Here is a 21111-nt window from a genome sequence, read left to right as displayed (position 1 = left end):
CATTATGATCAGCATCTAGCCATCTTGCTATTATCAATGAGGCAAGAGAAGGCTGCACTGTTCAGTCATGGGAACTAAAAAAGGACACATTATAGAGAAACTTAGCTGAAACTGCAACCAACAGGTTCCAGTTATCAGCAGCTTTAGTGAGTTTAGTTCCCTACACTATCCAGCCAAACTTAATTCCTTTGTATGCAAAGTCTGGTCATTGTGGCTTAAGATGCACAAGTGAACAAAGCTCACTGCGTAATAGCCATTTATAGTTGTATTCCAATTATAAATAAACATGGCTATTTCTAGTTCTCCCTATTGTTATTCGGACTACAACTGACTTAAAATCTTCATGGGTTTCTTAGCTTGTGTCGGGTGTTACAAGTGCCAGCTATAACCCAGCAGCCTTATACGGCAAGCTCCAGGCATGGGCAAAGGAGCTGTGGCCTGTCAGCACCTATCCATGTTTTTTGAAATACGACGTTTTGCTTTTTAAAGACAGTTTGGTGTGGAAGAGAAATTAAAGTCCCAGTTGCTTATTAATTCGAAATGTGAGGACAGTGGGATCCACTGGAAAAATCCACCTGGAATCTTCCATCTGGTTCAGTGATGTTGATAATCAAGTCAGACAGATATTGTGCAGACAAGCTGGAAAAAACTCCGTTTCCTCTCATTATCCCACACTTGCTTTGATACTCAGCATGTGTACGATGCCTTTTACAGGTGTTCCTTCCAGACTGCACCTTTTTCTTCCAAGTCTTTGTATCAGACTCAAGACTCAGTCTCAAGACTTAGATGTCCAAAGGAGTATATCCAAGCTAATTTATTTGTTTACTGTCCCTAAGGTTCTGCCCCTCTCTTGCACCTGCTGGTTGTAGGGAGGGTGGTCAGGGGTGTTGCGCTTTCAGGCTTCTCCCTTCCCACACAAAATATAAAGAGCCAAAAATATTTGCAGGTCTGAGTGGCATGGTTTGCAGGGGCATGTCTTACGGTGCAGGTCCTACCTCTGGCCACTGGTAAGGAGATAAATTGCATGTTGTTAGTGGTTTATGTATTTTTCCATAGATCACATCCACAATTCATCCTTCTCTTTGCCAAGGAACTCTACAACTGAACAATTCTTCATCTGTGGGGATTTTTTATTTTCCCCTCTACCGTGTTAGATATTCCAAGTCACAGAACAAAGACACAAAGTTTGTTTTTTCAATGAAAAAAAGAGATGGTAGAAACAGCCCTGACAGCTGTACTCTGTGGCTCAGTAAATTAAGACTTTTTACTTGCTCCTTTCAGGGATGTGTTTAGTCTAGATGCTCTTGATTTATATATCTTTTTTGGCTGGGTTGTAATTTTTTATGCAGATTTGCAGTGGTTTCATTCAAGCTTATGTTTGCCTAGCATATGAGAGAGATGTTCAGAAGCATGTGAGTGAATTCAGTCCCTTAAAATGTTTTCCTTCTCAGTTTGTTATTTAAAGGACTGCTTAATTGTTAAAGAGATTTGCCTGTCTCTTTTTACAGTCCACCTGAAAGTAGCAGGGGTTTGGAAGGCTGCTGGGAAATCATCTTTGTTTCTCTCTCTCACAGAAGTGGCAGTGCACAGAGGATGCTTCTGGCAAACTTCGAATTCACAAATGTAAGGTACCTAGCGACATACTTACCATCAGAAAAAGGACCCGCAGCATTCACTCCCGGGGATACAGCGGTAAAGACAAAGACTGCAACTGTGGAGACACTGATTACCGAAACAGCAGGACCCAAAGGAAAAATCAAAGACAGTTCTTGAGAAACCCTAATGCGCAAAGTAAGTGTTATCTGATCTCTTGGACTCCGAGGCAAAGAGCAGGGGGAAATGGCTAGTGGAGTGTTAGTTTACCAGTACGCTCTTGTTACCACCTCTGTGTCTAATGAATACATCTGTAATTGGCAGTCAAGTTCTACATAATTGCCTCTGTAATAGCAATAATAGTCATAACAATATTTATCCCTTGGATCACAGTGAGGAATAGTCTTTAGGCTGGTGCTGGTGGTGGTGATGCTCTGGGGCCACCTATCGCGCTGCTTAGACATGACAACCTGGCGGCATCCGCGGATGAATCAGTGCCGTGATTTGCTAAAACGGCCAGAGCAAGTGGGTTTTTTTTGCATGGTTAACACTGAATTCACATGCTGTTTGATGATATCCCAAAAATATCTTTTAGCTGAGGCACTGCCGTGCTGTGACTGCCGTCGGACTGAAATTCTGCTCGGCTGTAACTTTCCGGCAGCTCAGCAGCGGGATCCCCGCAGGGACACGCGTGAGATTGCAGTGTCCTCTAGTGGAGCGTGGGCTGAAGGGAACGTACAAGAGGGTTTTAGGACAGCAGTACTTGAATTTATTTCTGCTAATGATTGCTACAGAAGCAGACTATTGTAAGAAACCATTATTTTTAACGGAACAAGTATTTTCATCTGTCTGCCCAGTGACGACAGTGAAATTCTGTAGCTATAGCAATAAAAGCAGACCCGGATTTCAGACTGTGTTCAAGAGCAGGCTGTGTTCTCCTGCTCTCTATCTAGAATACTAGAATGGGGAATGAAATAAAGTTAGGTCTTAAAAACAGGAAGATAGTGCAGTCGTGTGAGAAATGTAAAAGTTAGAAGATGCTGCACAGATGTCTATGAAATAAGAAAATAATGTCAGTATAATCCAAAATATTTCCTGATTCCAAGCCTCCCCCATTCTGCATGTGAAGAAGAATGCCTGGTATTCTTTGTACATTCAACCACAATATTGTCTGTCTTGAGTTATCTCATTGTTCAGATTAAATGCTGCCTTGATATAATTTCTTCCATTTATTTAGTATGATATAAGGAACTTCACAGTGTGTACATGCAGACCTCTGCTGAAAAGTCAACATGTCACAGACTGCCAGGGTGATTCTCAAACTGGGGAATGTTCCCCTAAGTGATATTTTCAAGGGGAGATACCTGCCATGTAACTTGGACAGAGAAGGTGTCGCCAGCGCACTAGCAAGGGCTGAATAGGGATTGCAACTCAGGGGAAAGTGACTTGGGGAGATAAAAAAGGAAAACATCTGAATGGAAAACATCTGAAGGCAGCATCAGAAAGAGTCCTTTACAATATTCTTATTCCTCTTCCCTCTTCCTCTCCCAAATCCACCTTAGCACTCATCCGAGTAGACCAGGGAGAGTCATGATGGTAAGACATTGTTAAGGGATTGACTAATTCAGGCCTCAGTTTTTAGGTGGCACTTGGATAAGATGCTTATATTCCAGACTCTTTCAGTGACATGATTAATAAGTAATATCATCAGAGACTGTTACAATACCGGAAATTGTCCCATCTGACCCTATGAATCTGTCTGCATCATTTTATTAAAGAGTAATATGGTTATAAATCAGAAAGACGTTTTGAAACTAGGGTTTTTCTGTTCAGGAAGATGAATATCTTCATTGACTTGACTGGGAAGCCTTTTTTCACTTGACAGCAGGCAACCACTGAAACAGTTTAGAAGGATACGGTGGTTTTGAATGAAGAGTTGAACGAGGCTCACTATCTGCACTTCTAAAAGCTTCCTGCGGGAAAGGTTCAGTGTGAGTCTCTCAAAGACACTGACATAAAAACTGCAGTAGAACCGACACTACCTGCCAAAGGCAGTACTTTCTTAGAGCTCCCATTTTATTCTCCTGCATGAATTATTATTAACTGTTAGATGACAAAGGTGCGCTCAGCATAAATGTAACAAATGGAAATGCTGATTTTTACAAGCTGTAAAACTGATTTTTACAAGCTGGATTATGTATTTCTAGGGCTCTGTGTGTGTGGTTTTGCTTTGTGTGGTATTGACTGTGGGTTTTACCAGCTTGATTTGGGACAAGTGCATTTAGCAAAAGAAGTAAAAATTGTAAGATCTTCCAGACTGAGCCCAAACACAGGTATTCTTGAAAGTAACATTAAAAAATCGTCAAGGAGTTAACTGTTTTAGTTAATCTGACTCATACACACTGCTGTACTTGCAAAACTCCAAGACAGTAGCTCAAAGAGCTGTAACCCTATTAAACTCAGAGCTTTCAATGGGTAAGGGTGACATAATAAATCTCACTGTAGCTCTACAATGCAGCAAGCTTTTGGTGGTCTATGACTTGTACACACAGATAGAGATGATGTGTGTGTCAAAGTGTACATACGTGTATACATGTAGATGCATATACGCTGATATGCGATGGATTCTTGCCCTTTTAATGCCTACCTTTAAAAAGGAAAAGGTGTTATCTTTTTAAAAAGTCATTTTTATTTTAAAACATAAGTCAAACTTATGTCACGTGCCAATTTACAGGTGGTGACCTTGTTTCACAGTACTGAACGGTTTTATTTTCTAAAATGGCTTCTAATCCTATGGTCTCTGATTTTTTGAGTGTCACTGGCTAAATATCTGATTTCGAAGATACTGACTTTTTTTGTGGATATAGATGTTAACTGTGGCATAAGGTCAGACTAGCATGAAATGCAAACCTCTGAGCAATCAAAATTTAATGCTACACATGAAAGTGTGGGCCCCGATGCGTCAAAAAATCATTAAATAAGTTTCTGTAAAACCACGGAATAAAATAAGCTGTTTTTACTGAACAGCATTCTCACTCTTTGGAGTATGCTGTGTGTTCTTGGCATGGATCATGTATATATGTTTATGCAACCGGGAACGTTTCTGCCTTCTGCTTCAGAATACAAACCCCGATTTGTTCACACTCGCCAAACCCGGTCCTTGTCTGTGGAATTTGAAGGTGAAATATATGACATAAATCTGGAAGAGGAAGAACTGCAGGTGCTAAAGACCAAAAGTATCACCAAGCGTCACAATGCTGAAAATGAGGAAGAAGCAGAGGAAACCGACGGTGCTCCTGGCGACGCAATGATTGCTGATGGCACTGGTGCCATAGATCAACCCAACTCTGTCAGAGTGACGCACAAGTACAGTTGCTTTTTCTGTGTTGTTTTTTTTCCTTAAAATTAAATCTTCATTTTTTAATTGTATTCTCTTTCTTTCCATTTTTTACAGTTCTATGGTACCAATATTTAAGATCTTAAAAATATGGTTGTAGATTTTAGATAAACCTGAGTTATATTTGTTAGTAGGCGGAATCGTTTAACTTTAGTACGTATATTTTAAAGGGAGGCATCTAGTTTAGATTTTATTTCTGAGGAGCAGTAGTCATCTGCAGTGGGAGATTCATCCTCTGTAGTGACACATCCATCTTCTGATGGTTTAACCACCCTGTGAAACTGACACTACTGCTGTTCTTTATAAAGCCTAGGCTACCAATTTAGCATAGAGGTCTAAATCTGAGATGTCTGAAATCCCACTCTAAATGACGACAGATTAGATCAGTTACATTATCTTTCTTAATGCTTAGTTGTTTGCAGCCACTAACATCAGCTAGGATACTTTAGACCTCTTTCTCTCTGAAGAGACTTGCAGTTGTTTTTCCATTCTGGAAGATGCTTAGTTTTCAATTTTTAGCCCTACCCTAAATCTGAATGAAAAAGCTCAAATATCTCAAAAATTCTCAAAATATTTCTTAGTTTAAAAAAGCTAATATGATTGATCTGAAAAGCCAGGCAGATGCAGGCAACAAAAATCTTCTATTTTAACCTTTTTATTGTGTTTAAAATATAAATAGCATTTCCTTTCCTTTCCTTTCCTTTCCTTTCCTTTCCTTTCCTTTCCTTTCCCTTCCCTTCTCTCCAAAAAAGTCAAAGAAAACATAAAAATTAATTTTGAATAAGTAAAATTTTTCCTTTTCTTACATTGATAATTTCCAGCCATGGCATTAATAAAGCCTTAAATGACCTTCTGGAAAAGTTATTATTTTCCATAAAGTGTTTTGACTATTTACAGTGTTGCTTTCAGATTTCTTTGAGTGGGGAAAAAACATAATAAGAGAACATGGGAAGAAATAAGCATCTAAATCTTCCTTTCTGCTATTCTTCTCAAAAACGTAAAGCGGGGTTCTGATGAAGCAGGACCCAAGAAAGGCTGTGTCTATAAAATTGGAATATTTCCTTAATTAAGGAATTTCTGTTTGTCATCATGGAGACTTTGAAAGCCCAGCTGGTGTTCTGCTGGATTTTCTGTCTCAGTCCACCTCCTTGGTCTGACACATGTTTTTTCTCTTGGTAGAGATGTTTATTCAAACACTGGTATGAATGTTTTTTGTCAATGCAACACTTTTTAACTTCAGTATTCTGTTGGCTTTTTTTTAACCATTTATTTGAACTCTTTATTCTAAATTTGATTCTTATTCATCTTCAGTGATTATATTGATCTTTAGCCCATTGACTGTATGTTCTGTTCTTGACGGTTTTGCATACTTGAAAGATGAGTTGCATTCATGTGGCCAGAGGAATATATTTCTCAGCAGCTGGTGGTTAAATAAGAAATGGCACATTTTGTACAAGAGGCTTTAAATTCTGAACAGATTTTTATTTCACTTTCAATTTCATTTCTGATTGGATTAAGAATCTCCAAGATGGCATTGCCATTCCATTTTTGCTTAGCAGGCCCAGAACATCTGTCATGGATGAGGATTTCTTTTTAATTTTTTTTTATTTAAATTTAATTTTTTTTTTAATTAAAAAATTGGGTTTTTTAATTTTAAGAGAAAACAGGTTGAAGTAATTATTAATATTGTTAAATCAACATGAGAAGACCTTGTAGACTGCATTTATTTCTTAACAAAGTGTAGCAAAGAATTGGCTTGGAATGTTAGAAGAAAGAGCAGAAATGGGTAAGCAATTGGGAAATCACTGACCTCCTTTTTCCTATTTGTTAAACTCATGTCTACAGATGTTTTATTCTTCCAAATGACACTATTCACTGTGAGAGGGAGCTGTACCAATCCGCCAGAGCCTGGAAGGACCACAAGGCTTACATTGATAAGGAGGTAAGAGGTATTTTAAAATCTGAGTGAAGTCTTTTCGCTGCTACCTTTTCAAAGAATAATTCTGACTTGGAAATATTCTCTGCAGATCGAAGCTCTCCAAGACAAAATTAAGAATTTGAGGGAAGTTAGAGGACACCTAAAAAGAAGAAAACCAGATGAATGTGATTGTAGTAAACAGAGGTAAGAGAGATGGCATTCAACACTGAAAGCTACACCAATTGCTAAGGTTTACATGCTTACCAAAGTTTTTTTGAGATGGAAAAGAAAGAACATAACCTCTATTGATATTTATAACCACTGCAGGTACTCATTTTAGTTAGATTCCTTTTAACAGTAGAAGCTACTGTGAATAAAAAGAAGATAAATCTTAGAATTTTAAACTTAAATATGTTTGTATTTTACTAATGTATTTGAACCCAACTGTAGTCTTTTGCTATAATCTAGCATAGGATCACTCACACAGATGTTACTTCTTTAAATGAAGTGAAAATCATAAGTCATTCTGTATAGTTCCTTAAGAAAATGTGAAAGATGGCATGTTTCTGGTTTGGTTTTGTGTTGAAAATGGTTTCATGACTTTATAATTCCTAACAATGTTTCCTGTAGCTATTACAACAAAGAGAAAGGAGTTAAGGCCCAAGAGAAACTCAAGAGCCATCTTCATCCCTTCAAGTAAGATTGTTATTAACCTCTCACTCTTTCAGCTGGCTTTTTGGTGATTGGAGAAATATAATTTGGGTGGCTTGGGGTTTTTTGTGGAGAGGGGAAGGGAAGAGGTGAGAGCAAGAAAAGGTCACATAAAGCAAGCTCTCACAAGAAAACTTCAGTAGTTTTGGACAGACTTGTGAAAGTTCATGGATAATAATTTTTAAACCTATTGATAGAAAAAGGATGAAAATAATAATTTCAGAAGCTGATTGACCTCTTGATTGTTAAAAAAGATCCAGTTAAACCTAAATGCAACAGTGCACAGTTTCTCATGCTTACTGAAGAGAACACCTTGTCATAACAGCTGGGATGGAAGCTGAGCTAGAAGAGGGGCATACTCTCATCCCCTCGTTTTAAAGAAGCCAGAAAGATGTAAAAACTGCTAATGCTGTTGTTAACCAAATAGAGACTGTTCTCTCTCAGCTGTGCCCAACTTTCTCTCTGAACAGAGAAGCAGCACAGGAAGTGGATGGCAAACTGCAGCTGTTCAAAGAGAACCGGAGAAGAAAGAAGGAAAGGAAGGGGAAAAAGCGCCAGAAGAAAGGAGACGAGTGTAGCCTCCCTGGACTGACGTGTTTTACCCATGACAACAACCACTGGCAAACAGCACCATTCTGGAACTGTAAGTCTTACGCCCACGTGCAGATGTGATCTAGGTTATCCTCTGCTGTGTTACGGAGTTCCCACTTCATGCAATCAGAGCATTATTTTGAAGAACTGGCAATTAGCAATGCTGCTTTTGCCGCTATTCTAAAGTACAAAGGAAGAACATCACCTGAGTATGTTGGTAATTGTTGCATTACTTATTTATATGAAATTATCACAAGAGGCTCGATGCTAAACACTGCAGAAGCAAAAGGGGAGTTGGCCTCTAAAACATAGACTTTCACAACCAGCCGCTGAGATTTGTGTCATCTCTTGGAGATCAAGATGACCAAATATTTCATAGGAATTTTAATTAGGTTTCCGGTTATTAATAAAAACCTTATTGTTCCAATTTCCATAAATCCTTTTTGTTACTTGACTTTTAATTTTGTCACAAACTACAGCACATAAGAAGTCGACTTTAGTTTTACCATTTTGCTTTCAAAGTATATCAAACAGCTCACCTTGCTCTGAAGCAAATACAGATATTATCCCTTATGAATTCTTCCCCTATTCCTATTTTTAATATTCTAAAAGAATTTAAAAATCAGAACTACAGAACACTCACCTGGTGCGTAAGAACAAAATTTATAGCTGGAAAATATTTTAAATTCCTTTTAACTTCAGGGTATATAAATAACCATCCTATTGAGGCATGCTTCAACATTTCTCGGTATTCAGCATTAACAAAACACCTTTCTCATCTTTGGTGGCGGAGGAACGAAAGTGACTGAAAACTTTACTTTCAAAAACTTGAAGATCAAACGATGATTAAGTTACAACATATTTGACCCCAAGTAGAAAGTTTGCTAAGAGCAATTTTTCATTTGGAGAAAGATGTTGTCTCCTGGTGTAATCTGTTCTGAGTGCACTAGAACAACTGTTAATATGCTTTTTACATTTTAAAATGTTCCCAAAGCAGTCGTATGCATGATTTTTGTTTTAAAGACAACAATTAAATTGGCTTGTTAGTTTTCAACTGTGGAGTAACAAACAGTTATGAAAAGCGTTCTCATATTGCTGTGGATTCTGGTAATGCTCCAGCAACAGCCATGGGGTTAAAAAAGTGTCCCTTTGACACAGTGCCCTGGTTTGAGCTCAGTCCATAACTTGAAGAAGAGCTAATGTATTGACCCACATTACACAGATAAAAAGGTCCAATATCATTACTATATTTACAAAGTTTATTCAAAACATTGATACTGTTACAGCTAGTCACAGTACTGATAACAAATCTAAATAAATCCAAATAAAAATCTAAGGCAATATTAATATTTTATTATTGGAATTAAAGAGACATTCTTCTACAGCCAAGCTTTGTTAGCAGTTCATTTGAAAATTAAGGGGGATACCTTTCTTACAGCCTTTTCCACTGGCAAAACAAGATTACAAACAAGATATACCCGGGTCACCTCTATGGCTGCTGTGACACCTGGATCCAGGTGTCTTCAGTTTGGAGTGGAATCCCACTCCAGGTTTCCCCAGCTTGAAAAGTGAAAACAAGATGCAATCCAGTTACACTCTTTGGGATAGCAACATTTGTTCTGTTTACGATGAGAATCTAGCATTATTCAAACAGAATATTTCTTTTTAATTGGTCTAGAATTGAAGTACAGGAAAACCCATAGAAGTTTGACTAGTAGAAGAAGAAGGCATATTATCTTTCACTGAAAGCTAATAACTTGTTTCTTTAATTACAGTGGGCTCTTTCTGTGCTTGCACAAGCTCAAATAACAACACTTACTGGTGTTTGCGAACAGTTAACGACACTCACAATTTTCTTTTTTGTGAGTTTGCGACTGGCTTCTTGGAGTATTTTGATATGAACACTGATCCCTACCAGGTAAACCCCTTTCCCTGTTCCAAATTGTTCTTTCCCCAAACTCCTCTAGGTATTTTTTTTATTTCTGTTAACAAGTTATTTTTTCCCTCCATTCCTCTTTTTCTCAGCTGACTAATACAGTACATACAGTGGAAAGAGGCATTTTGAATCAATTACACATACAACTAATGGAACTGCGAAGCTGTCAAGGTTATAAGCAGTGCAATCCCAGGCCGAAGGGACTTGAAACAGGTACAAGAAAATAGAATTGTTTATTTCCATTTTATTCCTTTTTTTTTTTTAAAAAAAATCCTCTTAATTGCTAATTGTATCCGTGAAGTGTGGCTCTCCTTAGTGTTGCTCTGAACAGTTTGGAATGATCCATATCCACCATCCTGCACAACCGCATGACAAGGAACCTTCTTTGTGAGTTTGCACAGGTCATTCTAGCCAGATACTGGTGGCAAACAACAACATTTGACAAAAATGCTGCAGAAAGGTTATCGTGTTATTTGAGCTAATCAATAACCTTCGTAGTCATAACTCTTTTCCCTGTTGCAGGATTTATTTGGTTAGTTTTTGCCTCCCAGTAGCAGGTGAGGTATTAAATCCTGTGTTTATTCCAATTGCTGTCTGCCTAGATGAACAACCTCAGGCTCCACACCACAGCTGAGACTTAATATTGCAAACTTCTCATCAGCGGTAGACTCCTCTATTTTTGAGGAAAGCTGTATTTCTTTACAAGAGTCTCTGAGTACAAAAATAGCTGGTATTTATACTTCATAACTCTGGAATTCATTGCACTTAAATTTGGTTGATTGAATACTGTGATTTTTTTTTACAGGAATATTCCCTTCTACATAACTTGTGGTGTTGCATCTTTGTATCTCTTTCTTCAGCTGCAAAGGTTTCTCTTTTTTACAATATCTAATTGTTTGGGGGTTTTATTATTTTTGAAAAACTGTGGTTTTTCAGTTCTTTTATATAAAACTTCCAGGAAATCTTTGTTGGACTGCAGCTCTGTCTTTATTTAACACAGTACATTTCTTTTTAGGAATTAGATGCTGTGCATGGAAAGCTACATTGTGAATGGTTTTTACAAGTTCTAAACACTAACAAAAGTTACTCTTGTATTTTCCTATATCAGGAAATAAAGATGGAGGAAGCTATGATCCACACAGGTATCCACACTTTTTTATTCTCCTCAGCAGCTTCTTTCCAAATAATTGCATGACTCCAGTCCATTTCAACTAATGTCTGTATCCTGCCATGTTGCACACAGCATAGCTTTTGATGCATGCATTTTCTAACCACTCTACACTGAACTTGGCCATTGTTTTTCAGATCTACCATTCCGCATTTAACGTAGCTCATTGTCATAGCAAGACTTCATACAGCTCGTATTTCATGCCTGTATTTCTTAGATGTTTACACAAGGAAAACGACACAAAAATAATCCCCGTTTTTGGGTTGTTTTCCTGTTGTTGGGTTGATTTTGGATGGGTTGGGGATTTTTTCTGGTTTTATTTAGGAAGTCTACACAGCTGCTTTTTAAACATAAAACAAATGTGCTTAGAAAGTTTTCTGAGGTATGTGTATCCAAAGAGCCTAATCCAATCTACGGAAGGAAAGTAAAATCTTCTCACTGGCTTTAGGAAATGTTGGCAGATGCTGCTGTAAGCAAAAGCAGTGCTCAGGGTGAGCAGCATGTGCTGCGAAGCCAGCAGGAGACAGTTCAATAAGTGTGGCAGAAAGATGAGGCTCCTTTTGGCCGGGGGGGCTGATGTTTTCAGACCAGATCACACACGCATGAAACAAAATTTCTTAAAAAAGTTGAGCTAAGGAAGGGAACCAGGTGAGGTTTTTTTATACTTAATGCTTGAACCTGAGGAATACACGAAAGGCTGCTGTTTGCAAGTATATTTATCTGTTTGCAAGTGTATTTATCATACCTACACATTTGTCAAGCAGAGCCCAGTTCCTCCTAGTGGAGGAACCTGTCAAACATAAAGCAAAAGCCTGAAGAGACTGAAAAAACTCAGGCCTTAACAGTACTGCACTTGCTGTTCAGTGAACAATAGAGGTACTCAGGGGAAAAAAGAGATTAGAAGTCTGTCAAGTGTCAGACTTGGTGTCTTCTCATGATATATCAGTTTTATACACTTTCAACTCCATGCACTTTGGTGGAGTAGCTCCTGATAAACATTATTTGCCTGAGGTGTAAACTGGGTCCAAGGAGCATACAACTCTACATAAAACTGTTTTTCACAGGGTCCTCTGAAGAAAACCTTGCCATCAGCTCCCAGCAGCCAGGAAACAATTAAGATAATGTATTTCAATGTTTTATAGATCTCCAATTTACGCAGCTATTTTTTCCTTGGAGCTAATTTTGTGTTTTCTCACTAGAGTAGTTTTGAGATCTAGGAGAATGATAAGCTTTCATTTGGTTATATCCCATTTGCTTGCATTACTTGTTACAGCCTGGTGGGAACTGGTTACTGCAGTGATAGAAAGCAATCCCTATAATTATGCTTTCATTAGAAGATGTCCTTGTAAGCTTTCCTCATTTTAACTACAGCTCTAACAGGCATTTTTGAATTGTAGGATTGCATGAAACAGTAGAGCACACAGGATTAATCTTGAAATTATATCTTACTACACTATTTAGTAATGAAAACATTTTAACTTCTGCTACTAAGTCAGTTAACATTCTGCTACTGGGATAAACAGCAGGTATAGTATAAAAAACTGATATTACTCTGTGCCATTAAATTCCAGACACTCTGTTTCTCAGTATACACAGATGCTTGAGTTCAACCTTTTGTTTGAAGTCCCATCCTGGTGGAAATTGCTGGGTTCTTTTCTAAAACAAACAAACAAAAAATTAAATTAACAGAAAGCATTTCCCAGGAATCATTAAAAAGGTCTCTTAAGAGTATCCTTCTCTTGATGCCTACAGAGGAAGCAACAGGGTAAGAAAGGAAAAGACCCGTGCTGCTAAATCACGTGAACTGCCCCTTAGGCTTCCTTCAAACTGTATAGTTTCTCCACTCAGACCTGTTTCTAGTTGAAAACGTCCTGAGTTAGTACAGCACTACCTGTGTTGCAAGCACAACACTGGGACAACAGGCCTGTATGGAAACGGCCAGTATAGTGCTGTTTGCTGAACACACAGGGAGAGGGTTCAGCAGGACAGGACGGGTGTCTGTCCTTTGATGGCCCTGCAGACATGGAGGATGACAGGAAGTGGGAATTGCACTCTCCTCTCTCCTCTCCTGCTTCTCTGAGTTTTTCCGAAGCCACCAAGGAGACGACTGCAGCTACTTGTCTTTCCTCTCAGTGGAGATATATCCAAATCTCTTATTAGTTTTGAGACAACGCAGACACGGATGGCATCATGGGACTCTGGGGCACAAAAATTGGAGAGTGAAGCTTAGCTAATCCTTGATTTTTAAAAAAAAGGAAAATATATTACTGTGAACAGTTAGCAACAATTTTTCTCTCTTTTGGGTTTATGACAGCTGAGAGATTCCAAACTATTGTTCAAGAAAACCACTGCCATGCTGATACTCAAATGCAACTTACCTGCGCTTTCCTGTTTCACACCTATTTGTAATGAGATTTCTTACAGGGGAAAACCTTTTCTTTCCTCTCTCCTTCCCCTGTATGCTTTGATTTCAGTGGGAAACTTTTCATGCTTACTGCTAAGTTGTGGAATTAAGCTGTGACTCAGTCAACCAACATACAACCAGCTCTAGGACCTTAAAACTTTGCTTTCTCATTTGTTTAACGTGTATGAATACAAGTTACCACTGTCCCATGTGTTTAAACAATTTTTTTTCTGCTTGACATGAAGAACATGGAACAATTCCCAATGCCTTCCCGGCTGTGAAACTCCTCTGAGGCTGCAGAAACAGCCTCACTTAGAGGGGGGAAAAAAACAGATCCAGTATGAAGGACTGTGTAGCTCTTTGAGCTATTTTGTAGGAATACAGCAAACCCGTTGCTGATCTTACGTCTGTGCAGCACAGCCCCGTTGCCCTGCTGCTGAAGCTGATGGAAACCCTGCTCCTCCTCACTAGCCCCCAGACCTTCCCGCTGCCCACCCTGCCACCCCAGCTTGCCCAGCTCAACCACTTGTCCCCTGCTGCCTGGGACAGGCAGGAGAGGCTCCTCTGGGCCCAAAGGCACCTTTCTGACCCCTCCTTTGACCCTCACTGCCCTGGTTCATTCCCAAACCTCTTACCGGCCAAATGGTAGCCTACCAGTTTCAATGTCTGTCATCACATACCAAACCGCTTTGGCCACTGGCTGTTCCTACAGCAGGTTGTTTTGCTATACAGGCTCTGATTTGGCAAAGGAAAAAAAAGTATGAAGCTATCAATATAAATAATAAGATAGCAAAATTTAAATAATGTTGCATCTGCAGTGTGGTTAATATTTTACAGGGTTTGGTGACTAAATTCCTCAAAAATGCATCCCTTCCTACGATGTTCTTTAAGGTTCTTTGTGCCTCTAAGCACGGGAATAATAAGATTTCTTTCTTGAAACCTCTGTGGTATTTAATTATTTTTTGTTTCAGGAAACAAATTATCCATAATTTGACTTACAAAGATGGTTCTCATGTGGCCATGCCATGATATCATTTCTCTTGTCTACTTCAGGAAAAGAAAGAAGGAAGATATTCTGTTACATCTGTCCTACGAAATCCAAAGAGCTTGTGTTCCTTCCTGTAACAGGGAGTTTGCCAAGTGTTTGCAAAAACAATATTTCTAGAACTTGCTTTAAAAAAAATAAGATACTTAAATTTTACGTTGCAAAATATTTACAGCTGTTGTACTAAGTGAAGAAATATAAATTAAGATCAAAGACTTAGATGTTTCCAAGTAAGGGAAGTGGTTGTCCTCTGGTGGGAGCAGAATAAAGCCCCTCATCATAGGAAAATCTCAGGCTTTTTTGTGACCATAATGGTATTTTTCTGACTTTCCATATGATGGACTAAATATTGGAGAAATTCTTTGTACCGTGAAATCCCAAGCTAGTAAAGAAGCAAAGAATATAAGCTATGATAGATACAAGTTGTTTCACTTGAACAATGAGAAAGGCCACGTTAAAATGCAAACAAATTAATGGAGATGCCAGGAACCCATTGCAGGGCTGAAGGGTTCGATACAGATAAACATTTGTGCTCAGTTCATGCTGTTGGACTGTTGCCACTTGAACTTCCAAGGTAATTACTACTAGCCTACCTGCCTGTACAATTTTCAGAAAGAGAGTAAGTCATCTCAGTGAACTAATTACTAAATATTGCCTACAGCATCGTTTGCAAGGACAAATTTGCCACTTTGCCTGACAGGCTTTTGCATTACCTGATTATTTTTTCCTTGTAGTCCACTTTGTTGATAAAATCTTTGGACTGAACACAGTCTGCGCAATGAATTAAATAAAATAGTGGTGTTCAGTGTTACTTGTCAATGTAAAATTTCACACTACATTTGATAATCTGGGTCACTATAGCCACTGTTGTGACTTTTAAAAATCTTTTGGAAATGGGTTTCCTTCATGTCTGATTTTTCTGGCTATAATCAATACAAAACGCAGCTCCATTGCTACTTATAGACTTATATGTATGCCCTTTATTCAAACTTATTATTTGATAAAGCTGTTAGAAATTTTCTTTGAAAGCTTTTTTAAGTAAAAAAAAATCAAAACCTTTAGGAGGTTCTATATCTATGTATATTTTAACACTATTTTACAGAGCGGTGCAGTCCTATAAATTAATTCACACCAAGCTTTTACAGCTTTTATTTCTCCTAATTGCTCCATGTAAATTAAAATGAACGTTTACAAAGTAAATAAAATACTGCCTTTGGCTATCATTTATTAAATAAAATGTGTCTGGTTGGTTTGTAGACCATATGTCTTGAGCTACCCAGACACCAAATTCCTGTGGCTGTTGTTGAAATTCAGGTCACTAATGGCTTTCAGAGTTAGTCCTATTTTTTATTCTTAGCCATTGTTCATTTATTCCATATTTTGGTGGAGTGTTCAGGAAAGGCGAATGAAATATTTGTGTATTGAAGCACCTTTCCTGGTCTTGAAAAATCAGAGAAAAGATTTATCTCTGATTGTCATCACAAAGCCCCACTTAGATTAGATTTTGCTCTTTTTTACTCAGTCCAAGGATGTCGCAGAAGACAGGGAGTTTCTTGCTGTGTGTTCAGCAGGAGCTGTGAACACCCCCCTGAGGCCAGCATCATTAACGCGATAACAGGAGATGTGGAGCGTCTTACATTTTGAGTTACGCGTGTTATGAATAGTGGTGCTTTCAAGCAAATTGGAGTAGAAACACATGGAAGCTTAGCTTGCACATTTAAGCTGGTGTTCACCATTAGGCTTTATTCTCTCTTTCAACAGAGGACAGTTATGGGATGGATGGGAAGGCTAACCTGCCCAGTTTCACTGGTGACATCGACTGGGAAGGACTGGAAGACTTGTACAGTGTGAATGAAAGTGTATATGAATACAGATACAACTATAGACTTAGTCTGGCTGACTGGACTAATTACTTGAAGGATGTAGATAGAATGTTTGCACTGCTGAACAGTTACTACCAGCAAAATAAAACAGACAAGGGTAACATTGCTCAAAGCAATGGGGATGGGGACGAATCATCCACGCCTTTTGCCTTGGTGGAAATGGCCTCTGCTGAAGAGTCGAGCGGCTTGCCTGCGGAAGAGTTGCAGCTTATCGTGCCAACGGACTTCGCGGACCTCGCTTTGAGCACGGTGAATTTAAGTCAGGAGAGGAAACTTGAATTAAACAATGATATTCCTGAGAAAAGTAGTTCGAATGACGCACACTGGAGAAATAATCATCAAGCTGAAAATTGGATGGAGGATAAAGAATCGGACCGTTTTGATATGGATTTCAGTGGAAACGGTTTGATAGAGTTGGAGTCCCGGCATAGCTTCATGCTACAACCCATCAGCATTCCTCAAAAAGACACTCATCGGGACAGTGACGCTGTGGAAGATATATTTGAAGATCAAATATATCTTCCCGTGAGGTCCGATGAACCCCTCGTTCATCAGGCTGTAAACATATCCATTAGGGATTCATCTATCGGTACCCAGAAAACAGGAACTTCCTTAAAAAAAACGGAAGAGAGTCTTGCAGGGGAAACTTCACAAATCCTAAATGTAGAAGGCAGTGCCTCAGCTCCACTCTCCTCGGATTAGATCAAGTTGTAAACCATTAAATAAGTTCTCCTTTTTCTTATTAGCAAACTAATAAAGGTAATCCTGACAGCTGACATTCCATGTTTATTGTAGATACGTTTTGCAGCTAAAATGAGCCCCGTTCAGTATTTGTCTGTGTGCATTTGTTTTATTCACACGCACATATTTTCACAGTAATTCTCCCCACTGGGAAGCAAGATTTCCAGTTTTTGATGAAAAGAAACAGTGTTAACTTTCAAATGCAGTAGCACATTCTCCGAAAGCTAAAAATTATTCCTGTGAAAAGGATGTTCAAGTTACTTTCTCTGTTTCCAAGCGATCCCACCATGAATGAATGTTTCAGTCCACCCAATCTGTCCGCATACTGTCTTTTTCATAAATTATTTTAACCACTGGAAATTCCTAATGTCACGCTTTCGAGTAAAATGCACTTTTAAAACCTGTATGCCATACCATTTATGAATCTAATGCCTTACGTGTTCTTAGTTTGCTCATTGTCTCATGTAATTATGAAACCAATAAATAGTTTGACAGGAAAGAGGTAATCAGCATGGATTGTGGAAACAGACTCTGAATATTATTTTAGCAAAAATATTGCATGTTTTTGTTACTTTGATTTAACCAAATTTACTCTCAGAAAGGTATGGCTAATGATTGTTAGCTGTAGGAGGATTTGTTTAAACTGGATTGTTTCCCTATATGTTGATATTGTCAGTATTAAAAATCCATGAGGTTTTTTGACTTTTTTTTTTTTTTTCTTGCTGATACTGGTAGAAAGGTTTACATCAATACATATATGCTTTTGTCACCACATCTGATTTTTATTATCCCGAACAGTATCTTAAAAGCATTACTAGAATACTAAGACTTAAATTCTTTTTGTTTTGTTTTGAACAGGCCTTAAAGGGAATGATAAAATCCTGTTAGATTTACATTGCTCTAGATACAAAAGGCACATGAGGTAAAAAATAGTAATTTAGATAATTTTTGTTGTTGTATTCTAAATTTTTTCTTGAACTTTACCAAACATTAAATTTTATAAAGTATAATAAGAAAAGGAGTTTGAAAATCTGTTTTACTTGAACTTAGTATCTTCCCTTGCTTGTTTATAAATTTCTGAACAATTAGTACTACAACAACAACAAAAGAGAATTATCTCAAACAGATGTAACTCCATAGCGTCCAATTCATGGGTGTGTTTCCTATCTGTTACATGTTATTTAGCGTAGTGAGTATTTTTTGGCTATTGCAAGCACTGCAGGTTAAACCTACATTCATTGCATTGTATTTTAAGTTGAAACTTTTTAAAAAGGAGATTCTTTTAGTAGGATTTTAATAATTTTAAGAAGCAGTCTTTTTGATGGACTCTGTACATATGTTAAAACTACTAGCTCTTTACCTGATGTATGTGTTACGGGCTGATTGATAGAAAAACGTATTTATGGTCATGAATGATGCTATTTGTACATAGGTTTTAAGTTACTAGGATACAGACTGTGTTTTTAAATCTTGTATAATATTTCTGTGATACTTTTATAGAACAATTCTGGCTTCGGGAAAGTCTAGAAGCAATATTTCTTGAAATAAAAAGTGTTTTACTTTACCTGCTTCAGAGAAGTCCAGATGATCCAGTTTTCCTGCTGATTAAGATTAATTTTTAAATTGTGTTAAAAGTTTCATTTATAAGAATCCATCCACATTTACAACAACGGGTACCAAAATAACACACTGCATTCTGTTAGTTATAAATTATTCCTGGAGATTGCGAATAATATATATTTTTTGTTTGAGACATGCTGTGATTAATTTTTTTTTTTAATTTTCAGTTCATCTGATCCTTTTTTCTCTTGAAGTCAACGCACTGAGCTGCAGAACGGGTGGCTCCCAGAAGTAAAGCGATGTTACATGGTGCCACCCCCTGCTTTGCTGCTTTCCCTCCTCCCTGCAGAGCTCTCCCTCTGACAGCAAAGCGCAGCAGACCAGACACACGCCAGGGCTTAACGAGAATGGACCACAGATCTCTAGTTGGGAGGAGTAACTCCTCGCACAAATCCTCACAAAAGGGGATTTAGATTTCAAGGTAAACTCTCTTTTACTTGCGCTCTGTGTTTCTTTGGTGGCCTATGAATAAGATTAGCTTCATAAACTAAAATCAGCCTCTGGAGCTATGCTTCTTGAATTCTCCTTTCTTCCATACAGTCCTTGGAGAGGCTGATGCTCCTGCAGATATGAAGTTACAGGTGATGATTGTAGGAATTAGGAAAGGGGATCAATGGTTAACCTAAGTGTCCAAAAATCAGCCATTGCACTGCTAGATAGACCCCTGAGAGGTGCCTACCCCTGGGCTACCAAGAAGATTAGGGGACTGGAACATCTCTCTTATGAAAAAAGGCTGAGGGATTTGGGTCTCTTCAGTCTGGAAAAAAGATGGCTGAAGGGGGATCTGATCAATGCTTATAAATACTTAAAGGGTGGGTGTCAGGAGGATGGGGCCAGGCTCTTTTCAGTGGTGCCCAGCGACAGGACAAGGGGTAACGGGCACAAACACGAACATAGGAATTTCCATCCCAACATAAGTAGGAACTTCTTTGAGGGTGGCAGAGCACTAGAACAGGCTGCCCAGAGAGGTGGTGGAGTCCGTCTCTGGGGACATTCAAAACCCATCCAGAGGCATTCCTGTGCAACCTGCTCTGGCAGGGGGGTTGGACTAGATGATGTCCAGAGGTCCCTTCCAACCCCTACCATTCTGTGATTCTGTGAAAGCACACTGGCAAAGACAGGTTGTATTTCAAAACAGGGTGCTGAGCAGGCTGAGCCAGCAAGTTTGGGAGGACTTTAAGGACAAAGGCAAGTTGAAGCAAGGTCCCATACAACTACCTCACTCATATCTTTGTGCAGGGAATTATCCAGCACCAACCACGTGTCCTCCATTCTTTAAAAGAGCCAAGCAAGACACGTTCTTCTCTCTTAACGCTTGGGTGAGAAGGGAATAGTGCAATAGTATGGTCCACCTGTTTGCCCCACTTGACCTTCCTCCTTACATGACAGCTTGAAGTACTCACTCAGGAAGTGGAAGAGATTGCATCCTCCTCAGCTTGAAAGTGGTCAACCTTTCTTCTTCCAGGACAGTGCCCTGTCCTTCAAACTATCAGATAGTTTAGGTGGGAGCCTTTTTTACAGCTCTTTTATAGGAGTGTGGCAGAAAAAAAATTTAAAAGGGACTTATTCTGTAGCTAAGAGGTACAAGGAGCAATGAACTCTGATCCTTGCTCTCTGGCAACATGCATCAAATATTAAACCGTGAGCTGAGCATGGTGTGACTGTCAGGAAGATCTTACAGGCGTCGAGCAATTGCAGGCTTGGGATGCCTAAATCTGACTTCATGAACAAGCGCTCCTCACGGCAGACAAACAGAGGCTTGAGAGAAAGACCTTCTTTGCTTTTTCTGATCTGCGAAATAATGGCAGGTGTGTCTTTTTTGAAAGGCAGTACATAGTTATGTACTTTCTGAAGAGGGCCTGCAGCTTGCACATCTTTGGGAGGTGTCAACATTATTTGGAATGCTTCCACTAGGATTTAAAACAAGGCTGCCAGTACTGCCCTCAGACCCTTGGACTGTGTGAGACACTTTCTGAGACCTCTTACCACCTTAAAGACCTCAGGAAAAGCAAAGATAGGTAACACTTCATTTCCAGAACTTCAGACACAAGTTAATTGCTGTTATGGGTAAGTAAAACCTCTTGGTCCTGAAGTGTTAATGCAC

At 38.7% G+C, this 21111-nt stretch overlaps 1 protein-coding gene across 12 annotated transcripts in view; it reads left to right on the top strand.

Moving 5' to 3' along the window:
• SULF1 (sulfatase 1) overlaps positions 1–19091 on the top strand; it is a 141469-nt gene extending 122378 nt beyond the window's left edge. For 10 of the 12 annotated variants that reach the window (XM_054192612.1, XM_054192611.1, XM_054192613.1 and 7 more), the window contains 9 exons: positions 1575–1791; positions 4713–4959; positions 6836–6932; positions 7018–7112; positions 7539–7604; positions 8090–8262; positions 9986–10128; positions 10236–10359; positions 11255–11361. In XM_054192612.1, coding sequence (XP_054048587.1) covers positions 1575–1791; positions 4713–4959; positions 6836–6932; positions 7018–7112; positions 7539–7604; positions 8090–8262; positions 9986–10128; positions 10236–10359; positions 11255–11361 — 1269 coding nt within the window. Of the gene's footprint in view, positions 1–1574; positions 1792–4712; positions 4960–6835; positions 6933–7017; positions 7113–7538; positions 7605–8089; positions 8263–9985; positions 10129–10235; positions 10360–11254; positions 11362–16524 lie in introns of those variants that run through there. The other 2 variants (XM_054192603.1, XM_054192614.1) reach the window with 2 other exon arrangements.
• The last annotated feature ends 2020 nt before the right edge of the window (positions 19092–21111 follow it).

The sequence above is a fragment of the Rissa tridactyla genome, chromosome 2, assembly GCF_028500815.1.
Source record: "Rissa tridactyla isolate bRisTri1 chromosome 2, bRisTri1.patW.cur.20221130, whole genome shotgun sequence".
Classification (NCBI taxonomy): Eukaryota; Metazoa; Chordata; class Aves; order Charadriiformes; family Laridae; genus Rissa; species Rissa tridactyla.
This window is presented reverse-complemented; position numbering and strand designations above follow the sequence as displayed.